We start from the raw sequence: 24243 nt of genomic DNA on the forward strand, positions 1-24243 counted from the left end.
GTGTTTGGGGGAAGGATGAAGAACAGGATTAGATATCGTGACATAGTTTAGTGTCCAAATGCTTCTGGGACTGAGTCTGGCAGAAGTACTGTGTCAGGACTGGTCTGGGCACTGGCAGTGAGCTGGGCTCCAGCCCTTACTGGAGGTTGCCCGCTGCGCATGGAGGCTGCTCGGGAGTGGAGGTCCCTGTTTTTTTTTGGAGAGGGAGCTCCTCCGCAGCGTTAGGTGCCTTGTGGGAGTCAACAGCATCATACCCAGACCAGTCCAAGCTTCTGGTCCAGCTCCCTGGTACTACACCGGACTTGGAAAGAGGACTCTAGTCAACGGTGGTGGCATCTGCCTGAGCTCCGGCATTCACAGTGCTGCTCCAAGGAGCAAGTCTATCCAAGAGCAGCCGCAAGAGGACGGGAATCGTCCATCCCGCACCCCGATAAATTGCCATACGACATTTTTTGGTTGTTGGTTGGTTTCTGGGTTTGTTTGTGTTTTTGTTTTCGGACGGTAACAAGTAAGAGGTCCCTGAACCTTGCCGAGTTTCAAGGGTCAGTAGTTCGGTCTCTCCACCTGCTCGTCGTCTTTCTGAGCTGGTTATTCTGGTTGAGAAGAAAGACGTTTGACCAGGACAAGTTTATCCGGTCCCTGTCGCTCTGCATTTGTGATTGCCCCCTCCCGTGTCCCCCAAACACTGTAGGGACCCGATCCCCGCCGGTCGTTGCAGCCCAGTGAGACTTCGGACACCGACTGCTTTCCCTTTGCGGGAGGACAACCATGGGAGTCTCCAGGAAAACAAGACAATGGCGCTTTCCTGCTTTCTTCTGGGGAAATAGGCGGAGGTGTCCCTAGAGGTCTTCCCAACCCAGTTCCTAAGTGCAGCTGGGGCACGGGTTGCCCCGTCCGCTCTGCAGAGAAGGTTCTGGGTTTCTGTACCCTCTCCATCAGCTGAAGGAGGCGCCGAGGGTAGCTCCAAAATGGATGAAAAAGGCATGGAGAAAGCGGAGGGGCAGAGTCGGGGATCCCCGCTAAGTGGGTCACGGGTCGAGGGGTCTGACAGCGGGGGGAGGGGGTTTGAGTGCCCTTTCTGAGCCCTGAACTGACCATATCTTTTCTCAGAGTAATGCAACCCATTCATCATTGATTAGAGATGATCCTATGGAAGAGTCCTTCCTGCTCGCCGGCCAGTAGTGAAAGGAGTTGTTTATGGCTTTGGAGTTCTTATTATTTTTTAGAGGGATGCAAGGCAAAACAAACAAGACGGAACCAGCGGGACGCAAAGCCTTCTTTTCTGCAGCTGCAGAAACCGTTTTGTGGTGGGCGCACAGCGATAAACTCGGGTCGGGAGTCCCTGTGATAAATAGATGGGTAAAGTAGCACCGGGGGACCTGAAAAGCCCCAGTGAGGAGCTCTTGCCAGTCCTGGGAGGGAATTAGCCGGGAAGTCTTTGCTGGCTTTATCCAAAGCCTGTTGAAACGACTGACAACCTTCCGGGTGAGCTCGGGTCCCTGGGTTTGCGGGAGCCTCAGCCTCCCTAAACACCGCTGCTTAAAACACCGGATACTGGGAGGTGTTAATGACCATCATTGGAGCTGTCTGCTACTCCGCTACTAAATCCCTATTTCCAGAAGTTCGTGGAGTCTCTAAGAGAGTTGCTTAAGGCAGGACAAATCTTTGAAGCGGTTTCTCCTTGGGCTTTATTTAATGATGTGGGAAGAGGGCTTGCAAACCACCAGTTGCGAAGGGTCTACGCTTATCTAGGGATTAAAGAGTCCCTGAGGAAGTCAGGCAGGGAAACGGCTTTTGCCCTCTGAGATAGGCAGGGAGAGAAGGTGGGTGATGGGAGCAGCACGAAGATGCTGCAAGGAAGGACGGAGCCTCGCTGCCAGAGGGATGCACTGAGCAGAGGCCGCAGACGTGGCTTCCAAAAGAACATGCCGTTTTCCACTTATCTCTCTTTTTCTTTCCCCTCCTTCATCTCTGACCTGAAGCCAGGTGGGTCAGCTATCTCTCTTTGAAGCTGCATTTCTTGCGGGTTGAATTGACTCTCCCGAAAGCAGCATCGCGTCTGACCGCCATCCGTGCCTCGGGTGGCAGAAACTGTTTTCTGTTAATTTCTTCCGTCCTGTTTCCATTTTCCCTGTCTTTTCTTCTTTCGTCAGCCATGCCAATATCCTTCCCCCCCCCGCCCCTGCACGCTGTGCCCCGAGTCTTATTTATTTTCCTTTGCTTATTTATAATCTTATATCCACCCTCAGCCTCAGCAACCTCAGTAGGGAGGAAAAAACCAACCCCGAGTTTACCGCAGCTTGGAGGGAAGTGTCATGTTCTAGTTTATTTTTTTCCCCTTGTCGGAGCTGTGCATTTTTTTTTGCCTTGTAGTGCTGCATGCACATCGATAAATAAATAAACGTACCCAATTTTGTTAGCGCAACTTGTGCCGAGGCGAGGCTGCCGGGCGCACCGGAGCTGCTGGGGCTGCTGATATTCCCACGCATCTTCACTGCAAAGTCCTGCTCCAGGATGCGAAGTGGGAGACTTTAACAAGGCTTTAAATTGTGTATGGGGCCGTCCCGCACCTTTCGGCCTGAGGGATGGAAGGAGGAAAGCTTTAGGCAGTGGTAACACCTATGGCCACCCCTGGCTGGGTCAGCAACACGCGTGGGACCCAGAGGGTGGATAAAGCAACTTTCACGCTGCAGCCTCTTTGTGCTGCATGACGGGGAGTGTGAGTGTGTTATCCTCCCAGGACATTCCCAAGAGATGCCTTGTTCCATCGGCGCTGCCTCCTCTCCCCGCTCCCTTCCGCTCTCCCCGGTAGATGGAGCATCCTCATCGCTTTTCATCCACGACTGGCGCGGGAGAGCTGGGAAATGCCGGTGTGTCCCCCTCCCCAACTCTCACTGTTAGGGCAAACGGGTGTTTTTTGGGGAGACAGGCACCCCGCTGATATGTCCCCGAGGGATGGAAGGACTGCGCGCCCCGCAGGGCGCTGCGCATTGGCCTGTGCGCAGAATGGCATCAGCCCCTTCTCCCCGCAGGTGTGAGATGGAAAATCCCAACAAATAAACTCCTCAAGACTCGTTTTGGAGTTCTAGAAAGCAAGCATCCTTTATCAGGCCCGGGCAACACGAGGGACTGATCCTCATCAACCGTCTGCAGCCAAACAAGAGCTGTTACAGGATGTGTTTCCCACTTAAATGCATATGAATAAATTTTTCCCAGAAATCTTATGCATCTTCTACTACTTCCCAAGGACTAATTTTGAAGTTATTGTGAGCTTCACATCAGTCAAATCTGTCGTTAATTTGGAGTTTTGGCTCCAGCTCTGGTGACCTTGCATTTGGGATGGGGAAAGGCTGCAAACAGAGGAGATTATAGGAGAAGACACATCTGTTCAGCGCAGATTGTGCTTCGTGCAAGATGCTATCATCTCCAAAGAGTGAACAGTGTCTGGAAGAACATTGTCTAAAAGCAAACATGCTATCAGAGGGACATTCTGTCTAACTTTCAAAAAATAGAATCAATTTATGAAACTTTACAAAACTTTAACTTAAATCAAAATATTTCACTTCTTTTTTTTTTTGTAATAGCAACTACGTGTATCACTATTACTTCTGAAGGATGAATTTTAATGTTATTACCCCTTTACAAAAGTCAAGACTCTTGCTGATTTGAAGCTTCATCTCCAGCTCTGCCTGACCCTTGCATTTGAGATGGGGAAAGGCTGCAAACAGAGGTGATTATAGGAGAAGACACATCTGTTCAGCACAGATCACACTGAACACAAGACATTATCAGCTCCAAAGAATGAACAGTGCTTGGAAAAACACTGTTTGAAAGAAAAGATGCTATCAAGAGGGACATTCTGTCTTACTTCCAAAAAATACAGCTTCTTAGATCATACAATCATAGAAACACCAGGTTGGAAAAGACCCCTTGGATCATCGAGTCCAACTGTTTCTATCTGCCATTAAACCATGTCCTTGAGCACCTTGTACACCCATCTTTTAAATACCTCCAGGGATGGGGACTCCACCACCTCCCTGGGCAGCCTCTGCCAGTGCCTGATGACTCTAGATGAAGCTTTACTTTTGGTTAAATAAAAAATATTCTACTTTTTGTAAAGGGAGCTACTTCTTGTATCAAATGAAGCTGCTCCAGGTTTCCCGGCCGCACCTCCTGCCTCTCCTGCACTGTTTGTTGGGGCTGAGCTGCTGTGGCTCCAGCTCGGCTCCGCACCTCCATCTCTGCTCTATGCCCAGGGGCTTGAGGCATTTTCCCGCCATTTTTCCCCCTCCAATATTTACCCGCCCTTTTTTCCCGCCATTTCCCTGTCTTAAGGGAGGGAGAACAAGGAGGTGGCATTTGGCTGAAGCTGAGGGTAGGCAGGCGGCTCTGCCCTCGTGGGACGAAGCTGAGGGAGTGGGGTCGTGGCCATGCTCCAGCCCCTGTCATGTCTCTCTTCTCCTTTCCCCTTCTGGCAGAGCCAGCATGTCCTGGTCACTCTCCAAGTGTTCACCACCCCACAAAATGCAGAGAAGCCACCTGGCCGCCATCACCCCTGTCCTCCTGCTCCCCTTCTCTGGCGCCACCATTTTATGGTGCTCATCACAGCCCCTGTGGCTTCCCACAGGATGGGGTTTTCCTTACTCTTTTGACAAAAAAATCAACTCAATTTCTAAACTCTAGGAATTTACAGACTAATCTGCAGCAATATCCTTTTGTTTGGCATGTTCCCCACTCAGTAAAATGTGGCAATCCGTAAGACTTTCTGAGGGCTGTCGGACATGTTGGTAGCCACTCGTGAGGGCAGAGTACACGATGCACACGGCAAAGCACTTTAAAACTTAAGTGTTAGCAACAGATCATACTTCACACAGGATGTAACGGTGTCTGGGAAACCAGTACTTGAAAAAAACCTGCTATAAAAAAAACCCCTATGCTGTCAGAGGGACATTCTAACTTTCAAAAAATACTATTACTTGGATGAACTTAACTCTATGTTAGTTTAAATCAAAATATTCCACTTTTTCTAATAGGAACTACTTTTGTATCAGTAAAATGTGATATTTGACTTTCTGAAGGCTTGACGGACACGTTGGTAGCCAGTCATGAAGGCGGGGTACACAACACACATGGCAAAAACACTTTAAAACTTAAGCGTTAGAAGGAGAGACTTCATAAAAGAACTACGTTAACTCAGGTGTAATAACTGGAACTGTCACCAGTGAGGAAAGGGCTTTGATGTAGTCAGAAGCAGTGAAAAGAGCAGAGGGTTTTGAGAAAGATGGCACATCCTCATCCTGGAGCCAGGGTTGAAGTCTCCTCGCAGGGTTCCTAGGGCAGTGTTGCAGGAGAGGGATGGAGGAAGATAAGCAGCACGATGAGAGGCACGGCTTTTTTTAACAGAGACAGAAGTTAGTGCAGAAATGTGAATTCTATTATATTTTAAGGAGAATCAACCAACCAATCACTTCATAGTCTTATACAGGAATCCCCAACATAAGAAGGACATGGAGCTGTTGGAACAGCTATGAGGGTGATCAGAGGGCTGGAGCACCTCCCATATGAGGACAGGCTGAGAGAATTGGGCTTGTCCAGTCTGGAGAAGAGAAGGCTCAGAGGAGACCTTATAGTGACCTTCCAGTACCTGAGTGGGCTACAAGAAAGCTGGAGAGGGACTATTCACAAAGGCTTGTAATGATAGGACGAGGGGCAATGGGTATAAACTGGAGAGGGGCAGATTTAGACTGGACATAAGGAAGAATTCTTCACAATGAAGGTGCTGAGGCACTGGCACAGGTTGCCCAGGGAAGCTGTGGCTGCCCCATCCCTGGAGGTGTTCAAGGCCAGGTTGGATGGGGCCTTGGGCAGCCTGAGCCAGTGAGATGACCCTGCCCATGGCCTTGAGGTTGGAACTAGATGGGCTTTAAGGTTCCTTCTGGCCCAAACTATTCTATGTTTCTATGATTCTATGATTCTAAATAGAGCCTGCTCTCAAAATGAGAGCTCTGCTGGAATGAAAATTAATAAAGCAAACAGAATTTAACACTATTGCACAGCTGACAATGGGTTGAATGGAGCATTTGGTTGTAAGGAAGAAATGTATCTCATAGATTAGCAGTATTTTTCACCTTTTAATGAAGAACCTAGAAATGGCAATTGTTAGATGAGATATGAAACTACTGCTGTAACTCTGCTATCAGAAGTGGCACTGATGTTTGTGTTTTGACAATGGCCAGAGACTCCCTCAGGCACTTTGTTTGTGATTTCTGCACTCAGTGCAATCTTGCAACACCTGTAACTTTATTGCCACAATATAATTCCATAGAATTACATTTATTAATGCGGTACAAACATGCAAGATGCGTAATAATATTTTTCTGCTGACAGCCTTCTGAATAGGTGCATTAGGAATAATATATGCTGTTTGAAGCTGTTTTACCCATTGCTGTGTATTATGTATTTCTCTTTAACATTACGATAGAGAAAAATGACAAACGCATTCCCACCAAAGCTCTTAATTTAATTACAAGAACCTGTTAAATACATTACGTCAGCAATAGGTTTTGATTTACAATTTGTTTGGAAAACGAACACCACAACATATCCTAAAAAGTGTTTCATTTTTGCAGTAGCACAAGCTGATGGAGCTCTGTGGTGCTTACTTATCAAAAATAACAGCCCCATATAAGAACATGCTCTGGATTTGTCATCCGGACTTGGTTAATGATTTGGTGCTACTTTTCTCCAGTAGGACCCAGAACTGATCTTTACTACAGTTATAGACTGGGAGTCACATTTGTCCAAAATTTAGATGTCTTTTTTATCAGGCTCATGTTAACCACCTCTTTTAAAATCTACAAACATCTTGTAGGTTACCAATGTAACTGAATCTCTTAGTAACACATGTAACTTCTTAATTCATCACACAGAACAGCATTTGCCATTGCATAACTTAATTCTAGCAATATCCAGAGTAGCAGGTATTTTACATATGTGTGCTTTCAGATGCGCTGTTATTTTCTGCAACTTTATTTTTTACGTAAATTGTATTGTAAAATTGCAGAAAAAAATATTAAACACTCACTTGAGTTCTGTTTCTGTCTTTTTACAAAAACATTCAAAAGATAAAATTATTTATAGCTGCCTTAGTGACTAGATGATAGAATAGCATTTATTTTAATAATACGCAGCTATATAGTGTGCTCTATTGGTGAACTTTATGTTGTGATTTATAAATCAATGAATAGAAATTATTTGCTGTTTGAAGTAATGTTTGTGGTTTTTATTTTGCTTTCATCCGTGCACCTTCTGTGCACATCCTGATGCCTTGCAGTTTTTATAGGAACTGTCAGGGAAACAACTAACAGACATGGCTAAACTGTTTTGAGAGAACAGATTTTAGTATACGCTCCAAACTAATTTTTGCATCTGAAGGAATTACTTAGGTTTTTTTTTTCAGATTGTGTGAAAGCCGAAATATGCTGCATCGACCTGTGGAGTGAGGTAGCATTTCTTAGTATTTTTCTTAATTTTTCAGAAAATGTTTCATTTGCTGTCTTAAGTGTTCCCATGCACGAGGAAGGGCGCTTCCAAGCTTTTAAATACGTTTGGTAAAACTATTATCTCTTTCTTGGAGTTTTTATCACTGGCTATACTTAATCCAGTCACTTGGATTAGGTGTTCTGATCCTCACTTAACTGTTAGGCAAATTAATTTCTGTCAAACATCCAGCATTTTAAATGCTCCCCCCTCCTCCTCCTGTTTCCCGGTCTAGGTGCTGCAGTATGTAGCCTTAATGCCACTTTAGTTAAATTCTGCAGTTGTTTTCTATTCCACTTCATCCTGGATTAGGATCTCATCCTCATCATGAGTTTGTTGTGGCTTTACTTTTTAGACAATACAAAGGGTATGGGGAAGCCATTGTGGGACAGTTAATTATCAGGAAACTTTGCTTAAGCAGTTAAGGATCAGAAAACTTTGCATAAGTATGACTGAGCTAACTAGCTGTATTCATCGCCTCCTGATAAAATACTGATTGCATCCTTTTTAGAGGACTATATGACTCTCAAACTGTTTTGAAAACTGTAACTGATTTTCTGCACATAGCAGCACTACACAAACAGAAGAACGGATTTGCTTTCCTTTGTGTGTGAGTTCTGTCTATAATCACACTTATGCATACACTTTCTGATGTAAATGTACCTTGCAATTACTACAGGAGGAGTGTACAGAATGGATAAGTAGCTTTTCCGATAGGCTTAGTAAACCAGCTGGACTGGAGGCTACACATTTTGTACACAAGCATCTTTTCTTGCGTCCTTCATGCCTTCTAAGAACATTAAGCCTCTCAAAGACAGAACTGCTCCTGGAACAAAGCTTTGCCTAAATGTTACACCTCCTTTTTCCTAAGCTGTGATTTGGACTTTCAGTGTGTCCATTACCACTATCATGGTACCTCTAAAGTGGTTTAGATACTAATTCAAATGCAGTTAAATTTTTTTTCCTCCCTTTTATCCTAAAATGTGTGATTTTGTCTTGCAATTTTGACTTTTTTTTATTGTATCAATAAAGCTATTGACTGTGTAAATCATCAAATTGCTTTTTTTCTTTTGTAGTTTACACAATGAGTGACAGGCTTTTGAATAACTTAGACAAACTTCTGCTGGAGTTTGGTAAGTCATTACATCATACTTTTAAATTACTAATTACTAATGCAGTACCTACAGTGGTACTTTATAGTAACCTCAAATAAATTTATAGTATTAAAGTTTTCATGTTTGCCTACATACTGTTTTGTTAGCTGTGAGGTTATGGAGGGGGGTACTTTGTTAAAATCTTCATTAATCAGTGCTTGTGCAATTACTGCTGCATAACATACGCTTGTGTATATGTATATATGTAAAAGTGTTTGTTTCCTTCTTAGTGTTCCAGCTAGAACAAACAACTTATGCTAAGGAACATGTGAAGCAACAGATAAATTGTGAGTAGTGATAAATTATCATTTTATTAGACACTGAACACACTGCTTTTGTTTCATTTGTCCTGGTACATGTTCTGTGTTTTGGGGCGGAAGCAAGACTAATAATGAAAGCCGTCTCGTGTCCTGCTCTCACCCTGCCTCATCCTTTGCCATCAATACTTGCTCATTCTCCTTAGCAGACTTTGCTTTTTCTTGTGACTTTCAGCTAATGCTGTTCAGCTGTCTCGTGGACAGCCAGTTCCATGCTGCGCCATTTCCTGCTCTTACTCTGTAGCTCCTCACAGTCACTGGCAGTTCTTTGATTCAGCTGTGCTTGCTCAATACATCTGCCACTTGCCTCCCTTTCTTTCTTCATGTTTTTTGTTCTTTCCAGGTTTGGACCTCTGCCTCACTGCTGCTTCTCTCTTTCTGTTCTTACAATAATGAAAGTTCTCTCAGTTCCTACTACCTACTCAAGCCTGGTTCTTCTTTCCTGCAATTGAGCAGTTGATAATTTTATTCAAAATTCAAAGCAGTAAATCCAATGAGAAAATATTGCTCCACATCAAATTCCTTTTCCCCAGGACTAACAGACAGCATGATATTATGGACTTAGGTCTGGACGGATTTTTTTTTTTTTCACCTTACTACTATATCCTATGATTTGTTCATGAGAACAGTTGTGGCAGAGAAACTATTCTTTAGACAATCTAAGGACATCTATGCTCATCACTGGTACTTCACAGGTAGATACTGAAGCTCATAGTCTATAGGAAAAAACAACAAGAGAGAGTTCTGGTCTGGCTGGTGCTCCTCTTGACAACAGAATTTCTAATAATCCTGACTGATATGCCTAAGCAAGTACTTATTCATTAAGAAGATTATCAATATTAAACTGAAGCATCTTAAATGTTAAAACATCTGTAACATGAAATCTCGTACACCTGGAATTCCATTTTAACTGTTCTGTCACATAATTTGAGCCTTAGAGTTGAGGTTTTTCTTAACATTTATGAATGCTTGCAGCAAATGAGCATGCTTTTAGGGAAAATCCAAAGGCTCTGTAGTAACACGACATTGCTATTTGTGAGTTCAGTTCAGAGGTACCTAAACATGTGTGAATTCACAACCAACACTCAGACTTTTAAAAGTTCAGGTTAAATCCTTAAAAAACTTACCCAGAAATAGTTCCACTGATTTAATTTCGCCTCTGTGAGAGTGTTACTTGGCAGAGGAACAGCTGTAGCATTCAGCCTCGGACTTCTAGTGTGAGATTCATCAGGCTTTTTGGCTAGAGTCCCTTCATAACCAGTGGAGGGAAATAGGCACTTTTAGGCTGTGATTTATCTTATCCTGTAGAAAGTTTTTAAAGTTGGTTGGTAAAGTAAGCTTTAAAACATGCCCTCTTGTCTTCACGGAGTGTGGGCATTGCGACGGGTGTTTAGTTCTGAAGTAGGTGCTTGTATTGTGAAGTTGGGCGAGATGAATCTCATCCACAAGGTCCTGCGAAAGCAAATGGTGAGCAGAACAGCTCGCACCTGTCTCAGAAGTGCTCATCTACGGGAAATACTAAAATGATGTGTTAAGTGTGTAGCTTTGCTTATGCAAAAGGTATTTTGTTAATATAGTTATGTTGTGTCTTGGTAAATCTCAAAATGGCACCTGCAGGACACTTCCAAATACACCTGTTTTTTTAATAGAAACTAAGTAAAGGTAAGTTACTGAACTAGGACATTGAAAATATTATGATATTGAAGATACTAAAGATGACACAAGCTATTAAAATACATTGAGAATCTTTAGCTTTTCACTGACTGATATTTCTCTCTTAGAAGTATTTTTTTCTGATATAAATGTAGGAGGTGTTGAAAGCGAATATAGAGCAAGTACTGCAAAACCAGACTCAAACTTCTGCATGACTTGAAGTTCTAGAGCAGTAATTCAAGCAACTTAGCATGTCACATAACTAAGATGTCCTTCCCAGTATAAGTAGATGAGAAGGGCAGGATGTCTGTGATTGGGGGGCCTTCTAGCTTTGTTTGGGGCCACTAGCTCTGGTGTACAGTGCATCAGGGCAGCATTGATGGCAAGGGATGATTTGGAACTAATAAACCTGAATAGAAAAATAAGAGAGAAAGAGCACAGGGAAAACAAATGTGCACTTAGTTGTGCTCAGTGCATTGCAATGTGAGCCTGCGTGATAGCTCTTGCAGATTTGACTTGTGAAAGAGAGCACTGATCATGATCAACAACATAGATTTTTTTCTAACCACTCATTCAGAAAATGGAATAATTTTCTAGGCAGCAGTAGGAATCTGCCTTAAGAATCTCCACAGATATCACAGTGCTTGAGGATTTGTCATTGTAATGCATGTTAATAATTAAACTCTTTCTCCAATACAGTTTATCATACATTATGTGTAATTTACCTGGGGTAAATTACTTTTTTATTTTAATTCCTCTGTTTGTGTTTCTAGTAATAATTTGCTTATATGCCATTACTGATGTTTTTATTTTTTTCTGTCTTGTAGTCAGCTTTCCCATTCAAAACATTTGTGATTAGGGGGTTCTGTAAAAGAAAACAAGTGTTTGAGAGAGACGTTTTATCTCAACCAACTTTTGTGCTCCAGCCACTCTCCCTAGTTGCAAGCATTACTGAGGGTAAAGTGGCTTACACTGCTGTTTCCCTGCATGCTGCTTCTTGCATCTGCATATGCTGTGGGCTGTGAAAAGAAGAAAGGTCAGCTCTAACTGTTAAAAATGCTTTGATTTCTACCATTAATAGCTACTTTAGTTTTACATAGGCTGGGATGCACATACAGTTCTTGTCTTCTAAAGTCAGTTGCACAATATTAGACTATAATCAAGGTATTGCCATACAGCAGAAACCCGTTAAATTTTTGTTTCCCTTCATTGTTGCTTTGCTTAGTTGCAGGCTGTCCACTCGTCTGGCACTACTGAGATTAAGTGTTTTGCAAGAAATTTGAATCATTCTGACTGTAGACTTTTTATTTCATGGATGTGTTGAAAATACTTAAGCTTACTTTTTTTATCTTTCATTTTTAATTTCAGTGTATACTGCAAAAATCGCAGAAAAGAAGAGTGAAATTGCTAGGTTGGAGGAAAATATAAATACCAGCAATGAAGCAATTGCTGATTTGCACAAGCAAAATGAGAGTAGTAAGGAGAGCTGTAATGCGTGAGTATAGTATAGCCTCAACTGTGAGTTATAGATGTATTAAGAAAGTCAGTGACAAAGTAGTGTTAAAATATGTATATTCAGACAGAAGGGATGTTAAAGAAAAATTTAGTATTCTCCTGTTTTTTTTCAGCCTGCAAATTACAAGGTATAAAAATTGCAGTATTAGCCACACCCGAAAAACTAAATTATGGAAAAACATACTGCACTTCAGTTAGCTTTAGTTTTTTGTTAGAATCAATGGTTTTCAAAGATCACAGGTGCTATCTGCAGTGTGCTAAAGTATTACAGTCATAAGGTAATAGAAACATGATTCTATCCTTGTGAGTTCTGTCACATTTGACCAGTATTAAGAACCCTGTTCAAAAAAACTTTTTTAGTTAAAAAGCTTAGTAACTCTCAGCGATAATAAGGCTCCACTATGTTTTTCTTTCTTTAATTCTGAGTTTGGCTTCCTGAAATCGAAGCATCTCTCTACTCTTTGTTCACAACGTATTTCACGTTACTTTTTGTTCTATACATTTTGTCTCCTGAGATGTCTCATAATGGCCTCTACAGACAGATACGTGTGTACTTCTGCTGTCAGATTTTGGTATAATTTTTACTGCAGACTGCAGAACTGTTCTTCTGGGCACACAGAGGTTTTGATGAACGCAGTGGGCTGTGGTTCACAATTTTCTTCACAGAAATCTTTCTGTTGGATGATTGGTGGAAGTTTTAAGTGGAGATCACTTTAGAGTCTTAGTAATTAGAAGTTTCTCAAGCAAGAATTTGGCTGCAGGGATGTTTTTTTCTCACTGACATGTAGTGTCTTGTTTTTAAAAATTAAAATCTCAGGTGTTTGGAAGGGTAGCTGAAACGGCAAATCTGCATTTGACAATACAAGTTTGACCTGGATGATATAATTGTGTCTCTTCATTGCAGCATTTGTTTCGCCACAATCTGTCAGTTCTTTGAGTGATGATTTGTTAGCAAATTCTGTCCATTTTCTTTCGTTGAAATTCTATACCTAAAGATAAGTAATTGAATAAAAATATCATTACATACATTTTAATTTTTATTTTAGGATGTGAATGGAGGATGTGGGTGGGTTTGAGTACAAAGAAAAGAAGTGAAGACAGTTTCTAGGTTTATTTTGAACGATCTGAAAACAGACGAAAGAATGGAGTCATTAGTGAATGAAGTGGGTGTAGTGGCCACTGTTTGGATCAATTACCATCCCATACTGATTTGTAGCTTTATCATAAAAATAGTTAGGAAAATATTAGACCTTGACAATGAAATTCCAATATTCTTTTACACGAAATTATTGCCTGCAATGCAGTATAAAATGAACATTTTTGTAAGTTTCTGAAACCATTCACACTGCTTCGGAAGACATCTTTTGAAGTTGCAAATCTGTTTGCAAATCACAAACTGTTAAGTGATGCAAATAAAGAAATAAAATATTAAGGGTAGAACTAAGGATCTGATCAAAATTTTAATCATTAAATTCAATGGGTTTTGGCTCAGGTCCTACAAAGAATAATTAATGGCATTAGTGTAAAGAGACTGAAAATGAGAAGTGACTCATTAATGAATACATGTATTCATGGAAGGACAATGCTTGCGGAAGAGTAGAGACTTTGTGTCTTAAATTATTGAAAATGTCATTTAACGACATACTGAAAACTGTGATAAACAAGCCCTGGCTATAAGATCAGACAATTAGAGCACTTATGTAGTAGAATCATCTTAAACTTTAATATCTGTTCGAGTTGGTATTCCGTGTGCAAAGGGCACGATTCTAATGTTGGTTTTGTAAATTCAAATATTGTTTTGGAGTCACAATCACCATCATAGTTGATGAATTGCCAGTAAAACTCAACAGACCTCTCAAAGAAACAACTTTTTGTCTGGGTTGCTGGACATTGTAAGTATACTTAAGCGTGTCTGAAGACTTTGATCGAAATATGGGGTACTTATAACAAGTCTACAGAAAGTATGATCTATGAGAGAGGTATATTGGGATATCAGTTTTCTAAAGAAATCCGTATTGATCTATGGAACAAAGAACACAAAATGACCAAAATGAAGTACATATTTTTGGACAAACAAAGAGTCTTTTTTAATACTTAGTTTCTTCACAGATTCAAACTAGAAATATTTATCCCAGAACAATAAAAATTGGTGAAATACTGGTGATGGAACCCAGTCCAATGTTATTGTTTCTCTTCTATTTTTTTATGTTTGGACTCAGGGATGGTGAGATTTCATGTAAATAATAGCAACAAAAAAAAAAGCCAGATGAACTCAGAATGTTGCTAATTTGGAAAAGAAATTGTTGTCTTCTCCCACTAGCTAAACTACAGTTTTATTGCATTTGGATTCATGTGGACGCAGAATTTTGTTATGCTTTAGCTGTTGAAGGGAAGGATAGCTACTCAGAACCTCTGCGAAACAGCGATGCATTTATCAAGCTGGTAGACGAGCTGTTTGAATCTTCTATTTCATGTTGTGTTTACAAAACAGCATCCTGGTACTGCGTTGTTTCTGCACGCCTGCAGAATAGATGGGAACACAAAATGTAATGCATGACATGGTTTGTGCTTTCATTTATAGAAGCTCTGTGTGTACTCTAATTTATAAAAGCTCTGTGACTTTTTTTTGCTTTTTCTTTTTTTCCTCCGAAGAAAGGCATGGAGTTCTCTGAGTAGAAGGTGTTTGTGTGCCAGCACATTTTTAGTATCTAAGTATGCTGGTTTCCACTTCTTTATTTTTAAATCTGACCCTTTAAAAATTCAGCTTTCTGCTGAATTTTCAGTAGCTATGGTGAAGTAGCGCTTTGTAATTACCTTTTGAATGACCCATTGTGTCAAACAATTTAGGCCGATAGTCCTAAATTTCCTGAGGGGATGCTGCAGTTTCTCATTTGTTTTTTTTTGTTGACAAACTTTGCTGCTGTTGTAAATGTTGATTATATAGTGTGTTGCCTTACCACCTGGAGTACATTTTTTTTTGTTCAAGGTTATTTGACTTCAGTTCAGCAAATTAATTCTCAAGTCTTCCTTCTTTATTTCCTTGATGAAAGTTGCATTGTTAGCTGTTACTGAAGCCTCTATTTTATTCCAACTTGGGAGAGACTGCCTGAATCCACATACTTTGTCTATTTGTGTGCTATAAACCCTCCAGTTTTTAACCTTGGGTTTATATTCACCCCAAAATGCCATTTACTAATCTTAGTCATGAATATGCAGTCAAAGTGAACCTCACCTCCTCAGCTGCTCTCACTTGTGCAGTAAAGTGTTATGTGACTTGTTCAAAAACAACCTTGTTCTGCATTGCCATTTCTCCCCTCATCCTTGTAGATGTAACTCTTTAAATGTGACAGCATCTCTCCTGTTTCAGATTCACTTGGTCTCTTCAGTCCTTATGTATTTTTCCTTGTTCTATTTCTTCAATGTTTAGCTTTGATAGGATCTTTGTATGTGTTTCTAAGGTTGGGTTTTGTGTGCATCTCCTAGGACAGGTAGTTGCACTCAGACTTCATTGTAGGTGTTTGTAATGCCTTTGGGTAACTTCTGTTCTGGACAAAAGCTGAATTTATGTTATAGATAGACTGTTTTCTAGAGTTCCCACATGCAAGGATGAGGCATCTCAAATATCTGGATGGTGAGGAAGTAATATTAGTTTACTAGTAGCAAGTCCTTTCTGTAGTCACTGTGGTGGGCTGCATCATAGCTCTTACATTACAGGAGGCTCCTGAAATGAGAAGAAGAACAAAAAATTCATTAATTGTCTTTCAAGGCTGATGGGGAACTGCATGAGAAGTGACCTAGGCTAAGCATTACAGAATGTGGATCCATCAGTTTGCTCTAGAGGAATCTAGTTATGAGTTGGGTATGAGCTGCTTGACACCTCTTGCCCTAGCCAGATTACTGGAATGGGTGCATTTAACCACCTAGACATACCGTATAGCTAGGTAACCACCGCGTGAAATAGGAAAATAGAGGTGGATGATGACTTAGAGGCAGAAAACGTTACTTGAGAGCAGCTGAAGTTCATTTCTTATCTGCCATTAATTCATTATTGACCCTTAGCTGGTGCGTTTTACTCTAGGGGCAGATTTTGAGTTCAAATCTAATCAGTAAGAGGTGGCATGGGGACCTGTGACTTTGAAAGGTCAGGTCAGCGCTCTCGGTGTCTTGGCTATTGTGCTGAAAGGCAGCATCTCTTCCTGGTTGTTTTCTGAGCAGGACATGGAGGAGGTTCTGAGTTTGCAATGGCTGCTTGTGATATCCGTGATAATGAAGCTTTGTGCATCTCCAACAAGGGGACAGTACACATCGAAAGGATTTACTAACAGTGCTGTTCCGACTGCCTGATATGCGCATTTGGATGAGCCAATGCTTAGCAATAATCTCAGAAATATTGTGATGCTCACTCTGTTCCTTAAAAACTGCTTTATAATCTTTGCTAATAATATATATTTGTTCTTCAATTGGCAGCTTTAAAATCTTAACAAAATACACATATGCATGTGAAAGCTTTCTGTACTAAAAACATGATAGACTTTAGAAATATTGTTATTCGTTCTAGTAAGCTGGCTAAAGGAACTTGATGTCTTCATTTCTGAATGGCTTTTTATTAGGAAAGACCATTTTTGTGCTTTCTTTTTTTGACTTTCTCCACAGGTGGAAGCCCACCTATGTAATCCTTAGCAAGCATGAAGAATATTTGAAAAGTGAACTTGAAGCTTTACAGGAAGCTACAGAAAACGAGAGGTATCAAAGATGACATGAGATGAGGTTTTCAGCAGTAGTACTTAATAATCTGTCTAAACTGATCAACAAAGATAGCATAGTCTGTGTCAAACTGTTGTAATCTTTTCCGGATAATAAAAGTGACTGAGTAATTAAAAGAATTTTTGGGTTACATTATTACGAGGTCTTATGCTATTTTGTAGTTACCAGTGGAAAAGGATCAAATATGCCCAAGAAAAAAAGGCAGTGAATTTTTTAGCTTTGGCAGAAATATGAAATATCAGAGCATATTTGCAAGTCCATACGTAAGTTCGATGAATGATTTCTTTTGCCACTATGTGACATGTCTTCACGTAGATGTGATTTCAGGAGTTTCAGATATTCAAGTTCAGAAAGATTTTTTTGGTAAATACTTAGGTTTTATGTTTTCTTCAGAAGAACCATGCAATTGAACCATTCATATATGGACTAAGTAAGGTAGCAATTGGAAGCATTCCGATAATTTTCTGCTTTTCTATTTTTGTGAATATGAATTGTGTATGGTTATTAGAATGTGCAAATCAAGTTTTTGTATTCTGCTGTATGTTCTTCAAAATAACCATAAAGCATGAATATTCAATAGTAGATCCCAAAAAACAGTGTGAGTGGCTCAGGAAAGCCTTGTCTAAACCCATTTTAAGAGCAATTATGGCTAAGATTCTAGTCAGTATTAATTGCAAATTCAATTCTGTTCAGTAAGTGACATTTCAGTTGTTTTTGTCTTCATTAATTAGATTCTGCATTTTAAACAAGTGATTAGTTGTGCAGTGTATCTGCCTGCATTCAGTAGGACAAAGAACAGTCCCTGAAGATTCTCACTGAAATGTTCAAAATGCGGTATGCCAAGTTAACCCTCTGAAGCTCTGTTTAACACCCAGATAAATTTGATCTTCATTTTAGAGGGGTTGCCCGCCTCTACTGCGCTTCTCATGAAGGTGCAGAGGTTGATTAGCCCTGTGGTGAAAAAATCAAGGCAGATCCACCTCGATAACTAAATACTAATTTAAAGGTGCAACTCTGGGTAACTGCAAATGTTTGCTTTGGTTCTTTTGTAAGTGTTCTTTCTGCCAGTTGTCCAAGACAACAAAAATAGCATGCCTGATAGCCTTTAATTAACTCAGTTAGTAGCTTATCTGTCTTCTTCCCGTTCCAAGCTCTATATTTGGTGAAAAATGAGGCTAAATTTTCTTTCTATTAGTATATGATGAAGCCATTTTGACTTTCACTAATTTGAGCTGACAAGCCAAAGAAGCATTACTTTTAAATTGCTTCTTTAGATTACTAGTTTCAATTCCAACATAGAAGTGTTTGATCTGCTTTCCTAAGCTTAATTATAGGACATCATGACTATAAATTGTAAAATAATTTTAGCTCATGTATTTTACAGAAAGCGTCTTCAAATGGTGCATTCAAATACGATCCTGCTGTACTGAATCATTTGATGATATGTTCAAATCAGTAAGATGAGCAAACCCTAAATATATAAATTGGGAGAAAAATAAGTACATTTTAAACTTCATCCGCTGAATGCACCTTTTAGCCTGGCATTTGGAGGCATTCAGGAACTACTGCTATAGATGGAAAGATGTTTTTTGAGGATGGGCAGATCAGTTTGCGTTAAATTAGGCACTTATTATGGAGGTTTTAAAAGCATTCCACATATTTTTTATTACTGTTTTCAAGAACATATAGGAATGCTTAGTACTGGAAGATCATCCTGATAATAAGTGGTAGAAAGAAAGTAAGAAAGAGGAATAAATAGCTATCCATGTAAGGTTCAGAGGTTTTGGGAGTGCTGTCCTTTTCCCATAGTCACTAGATTAAAACTCTTTCTAATGACTTTAATATGAACAGTGCTGAATTCTGCATAGCTCGTGTTTAATTGCATGAACCGGAGGATGGGAATTGCTTAGAAAAATATTAAACATAGTGAGAATTTCTTAAGACTGCTGTACTGTACTACTGATGGCCATAAATATTCATCTGTGCAAAATATATTATGGGAAATCTTTACAAAATCTCAGGATTACTTTACTTTGATTTATATTTTTAAAATTTACATGTGACACATTCTTAGTTGCATGCCAGCAAATGCCTTTATTGCTCAGTTATTGTTTGTGGTACCTGGTAAATTAACTAGAACGGAGTAATTTCCACCTTTCATACCTGGAAAATTTGGTACAGTATACACAAATAATCAGTAAATCAAGAAACTTATATTCCTAAAACCAGGAAAAGCAAATAGATTAATGGAATCTTCTACATGAAGTTTGGGAAGTCTCAAGTCCTTGGTTTCACAGTGTTGATCTACAGCTTCTTTCCCCTAAACAGGAGTAAGGAATTTCAGTCTATTTAACAGGAACCAGTGCCTGGAGTATATTTGTCTTTGAGGTCTTACTTTTTCCCCTCCTATGACAACTAAAAAATGTTTCTTTTTGTAAGATCAGAAGCTTCTGCTCTTGAATGTGGTCACAAAGCTTTCTCTCTTCCATTGCCTGAGTGAGCCAGTGGGCAGCCAGAAGTGTCTGCCCTTTCAGTCATGCTGCATTTAAATGATTAATAGCAGTTTCTTTAAAGAGAAATACCATGTGCTTTGCAAGCAGTGGGAGCTGTTCCTTAGCATAGGTTTAATTTGTGCTGCAGGTAAGCAGGTGAGTCTCTGGCTTTAGTCACATTATGCACCATAGTTTTTTTCAGAAAGGAATTTCTGGATAATCTACAGGTGTCCTAATAACTTTAAAGTTGCTTCTATTTTTCACACACACTTTTCGTAGAGGATGACATTTCCTTCACCTTCTATGGTTTTATATTGACCTATTCTACTATCAAGCAGCTTCGTGTAGTATTTGTTTCTCAATTAAATGACCAGCCTGCATTCAAGATACATGCTGGATGTCTGTGGCTGTGATACGTCTTTATAAACATGTGCAGTCCACATGAAATATCAGCATAAAACTTTTATTATGTATTTCGCATATGCCTAAATTTATATTTCTTTTTCAAGAATGAATAGAATATCAACAATTTTTAAAAAAATTGGCATCTTAATTTCATTTTATGCTGTTATTAAGCTTTGGCTTTTGAATGCAGAGAAATACAGTTACTGTGTACTGGTTGTTTTTAGTCATAATTAAAAAAAACTATTAATGGTTAGCTCTTGTCTGTGTGGGAAATACAGGCTTCCATGATCCTATACTTAGATTACTTTTGTGTGATGTTAAGAACCAGAAACAGTTCTTTGATTGCAATTTCAATTATTCAGCATTCTCAAAAGATACTACTTTTGTACTGGAAACTGCCTGTAAGAAGTTATGGCTAGCAGCATTCTTGGTGTAATTAAAGAATGACCCTAATGAGATAGTGAAAAAATTTGAACTGTTATTAGCAATCTATCTTGTATATTCCTTGCCCAAGCGAGTAAACCTGAAAAAAAGTCTTTTCCAATGTAGTCAGTCATTGATGTAGCACAAGAGGATGGCTGTTCTGTACAACACCACTTTTCATTCTCCTCTTTCCAAACATGATATTGATAATTTTCATCTTTATGTGACGAGTTACGTCCTATTACTTTTTATGACATTTGTTTATTTTCATAGTACCATTTTTTCCAAACCCCTATTGAGACTTCTAAGATGCCATGAACACTAATTGATGCTACCTACTCTAACGACTGGAAGCTATATGCTCACACAACATCAGTACAATGATATTAGTGTAACAATAATTTAGAGGGCAATCCTATGAGAAGCTGAGCATTCTGGCTCTTTGCCAGCTAAACATTTAAGTGTTTGCTTAACCTTAAGCATGAATAGTCCTGCTGGTTTAATGCGATTGATGTGGGTGTTTAAGGCTTCCCTGAGTCAGACACAGATTGCTCAGCTTCTCCTTGGGGGCAGCTCTGAGTCCAGTGGTGCGTCAGGCTGCTCTAAATATGGGATTCCAGGCCAAATTCTCTTTTAAAGTAAGTTTGATACAGCTCCACCAAAACTGGTGGAGTTGTGCCAATATACAGGAGCGGAGAGTCTGGCCTGCAGTGAGTTTCATAGTGATTAAACATGGAAAAAAAATGTCATCTGCCAGGCTGCCTTTGGATATGGTACAGTCTGCAGTCCTTCCAGAACAACGAGGTTTGACTGTTTTTATGTAATGAGTGCATTCTTTGTTACATACATTTCCTTGAAAACTATGTCTGTAGCTGTGATATGTCTTTATAAACATGTTTTCCTTGAAAATGGGCTGGAAGATAAGAAAATAGAGCCAAACAGCGGTATATTAAGTGTAATCCCACTTTTTTTTCCAGGACAGCAGCAAATCTAATTGACCTGGTGCTATGAAGTAATATTTTTTTTTCCTTATAAACAATGGCTTTGTGTGAAAAAAAAATTAATTTATGTGTATTATTATAGGAAAATGTATGAGGATTACATAACCCAGTATAAGGAGATTTTGAAGCAACACCATGAAAAATACGCAGAAACTGCTCTTGCACAGGAGTGTTACAAAAAAAAGAAAGAGCTTGAAGAAATCAAAAACCGAATTTTGAAGCACTCTGAAAAATATAAATTGAATGAAGATGCTTGCTTGGATATTCTGGGTACTACTACAACAATGCCCTTACAGTAGAGAATAATGGTAGCGCATTGCACATTAAAAATGCAGAACAGAAATTCTCTAATTAATTTTCCACAATTCCTTTTCAGCTGATAAAAGGGTCTTCTTTTTCTTGCACCATTTTTAGGAAAAAAATCTTCAGCAAACTGAGACTTTGAACAAGAATTTAAATTATACACACTAATAGTCATTCCTCCAGCTCATGAGGGTAACGGGGAGAGGTTTGCCATTGGGCTTCTGGGAGTAAAAAGCGTCCTAAAATTAGTTCAGAACAAGCCTCTCAAAATTTTATATTTATTTTTCATCTTTTTTTGTGCTGTTTTTGATGGCATTACTGTCTGTTGTACTGCTATTTCTGTTACATGTACTAAGTAAAGATAGGTGGTTCTGATCTATTAATTTATCTTGTATTGGTAAAAAAAATTAGATTTCTGAATTAATGGTCTGAAATGAAATTTTATTTCTGCAGAGCTTGTTCCATTTAAATCCCTGAATGACTGGGCCGTATACATGTATCCTTGATTTAAAGTGTTTATGTAGTTTAGAGGCAAGTAGGTTTATATTTACATTTAACATCTTTCTCTTAAAAAAGTATAGTAATTATTTATATATTTGTGTTTAGAGGGGCAGCACTGGCAGTTCACTCTGAGAAAATTGAAGGTCAAACAATAGTCTCCAGTTTAAATTTATGGCAGCAGTTAGAAGAAAGAAAATAAAATTTCATTTAATGACATAAAAGTCACAATGCTTCACTAAGGAGGAGAAGCCCATGTGAAATTAGATTTGAAGTCTTGTCTGAACTATAAATTGCAAAGGAGGGGTGTTAGATTAGACATTAGGAAGAAATTCTTCACAATGAAGGTGGTGAGGCACTGGTCTAGGTGGCCCAGGGAAGTCGTGGATGTCCCATCCCTGGAGATGTTCAAGGCCATTCTAGATGAGGCTTTGAGCAATCTGATCCAATGGGAGGGGGGATTTGGAACTGGTTAATATTTGAAGTCCCTTCCAACCCAAATCATTATATGAAACATAGGTTTGCCAGAGCTTTCTGTTCCTTGAGCGTTTGTGCTTACGGTATAGAGGGCTCAGGGATTTGATCTCTTGCTTGAAAAAAGTAATATTGCAGTATATATTCCGTAACGTGAAAGTGCTTCTTCGAGACAAAAAACACAGGAAATGTTAAAGCTTGCTGCAGCTGCTAAGCAAGAATCCATTGAACTGCAAAAAGAAGCAGAGGAATTAGAAATTAAAATAAATTATTTAAAAAAGGTAACTGTATTTTAATATTATGTTATGCAAATACATTTTCTATGAGTAGGTTTGTATACCACCCTTATTTTCTGAAATATGAAAGAAGTAGCATATTTTCAAGCACACAGAACAACAAGGTGATTCTAGTATTAGTAATTATGTTTCTTTAACATCGCATATGTTTTCTTAGAGGAGTCCATGAATGTAGAGGCTCTTAAAGCTTGCTTTCTGTTGACCTCAGTTTACAATGTAATTTCAGTCAAGGCACTGTTTCACGGTGACTTTCATGTGAGCTCAAGAGTGCTGGAGAACACACTTCAACATGCAGCAGGGCCGTTCCTCAGCGAGCCCCAGGGCTCACGCACACAGCATGTGTGGGTCCAACTGGTTTGTAAGGTTTTGTTAACACGAATGTGCTTAACTAGATGTGCTTCACAATGAAAATTATGTAGATTAACCCCCCCCCCAAATGAATGTGTACATAAATTATACTCAGAGGTAAAACTGGCTGATTTTAGGCAGGAGATCAGAACAGCTCTACAGACTAGAAGAAGCACTGATTCCAAAGGGATAGTCTTCCGAAAAAAAACCTCACTCAGGACAGCATTTTGGCTCTCTCCTCTGCTAGGAGGTAAAAGCCTGATTAGTCCAGTGGGCCAATCTTGCGAAGAGTTTGATAAGTTTTATATTGTCGCACCTGGACACTTCAACATCTCTGGGATGGATGATCATGGACTCCGTTTATGGATGCATCAGCCAGGTCCCCTTCAGACAGCCCTGTGAAAGCACATCATGCACAGGTGGTGCTTTCTCTTTCCATTTTGTGATGGTGTTAGACACTCATCGTTACAGACTCAAGTTCTTAATGTGGTGTGTGCAATATAAACATATAGCAAGAAGGGATGTGGGGAATTTATTTATAACTACGAAGGAGATCATGTAAGGAGCTCCTTGTTTTGAATAGATGTGTAGAGTTTGCCCTCAGAAACATCTGCATTAATTCCAGTTGTTACAGTTGGACCAACAAAAAAATATTGCCTCTCTTTAACCTTGTTCTGCTTATTTCTTCAGATTGTTCTGGCTACAAAACCTCTGCTACTATGCACTGATTCGTCAGGTCTGGAAAACATCTGCAGCACGTAGCTGTAATTCTTCAAGTTTTTTCAATTTTTATGTTATTTGTTCTTTATCTTTTAAGACATTTGAAGAGACTACAGAAGATCAAAATAAATCCAAAATGATTGAAGGAAAAAATCAGAAAAGTCTAGAGAAGCTAAAAGAGTTTAAAGAAAGGTACAGTTAATGATTTCTTTCCGTTCCTTTCATCCAGAGTACTCTCTCCACATTTACACACAAAGCCTACGACAAAATACAAATTGTTGCCGAATAATGCCTGGCAAGTTTCTCTAACCTTGGTTACGTGATTTAATTGTGTAATTCTA

The 24243-nt window shown here is 39.6% G+C and overlaps 1 protein-coding gene across 1 annotated transcript in view; it reads left to right on the top strand.

Annotated features, from left to right (window-relative positions):
- Nucleotides 1-24243, top strand: part of C5H14orf39 (chromosome 5 C14orf39 homolog) — a 38308-nt gene that overhangs the window by 1203 nt on the left and 12862 nt on the right. The window contains exons 2-9 of the mRNA XM_009564370.2: nucleotides 8616-8672; nucleotides 8924-8980; nucleotides 12032-12158; nucleotides 16832-16921; nucleotides 21346-21533; nucleotides 22020-22062; nucleotides 22699-22819; nucleotides 24000-24094. Of these exons, the coding sequence (XP_009562665.2) occupies nucleotides 8624-8672; nucleotides 8924-8980; nucleotides 12032-12158; nucleotides 16832-16921; nucleotides 21346-21533; nucleotides 22020-22062; nucleotides 22699-22819; nucleotides 24000-24094 (770 nt within the window). The 5' untranslated portion in view covers nucleotides 8616-8623. The remainder of the gene's footprint in view (nucleotides 1-8615; nucleotides 8673-8923; nucleotides 8981-12031; nucleotides 12159-16831; nucleotides 16922-21345; nucleotides 21534-22019; nucleotides 22063-22698; nucleotides 22820-23999; nucleotides 24095-24243) is intronic.

The sequence above is a fragment of the Cuculus canorus genome, chromosome 5 (assembly GCF_017976375.1).
Source record: "Cuculus canorus isolate bCucCan1 chromosome 5, bCucCan1.pri, whole genome shotgun sequence".
NCBI lineage: Eukaryota > Metazoa > Chordata > Aves > Cuculiformes > Cuculidae > Cuculus > Cuculus canorus.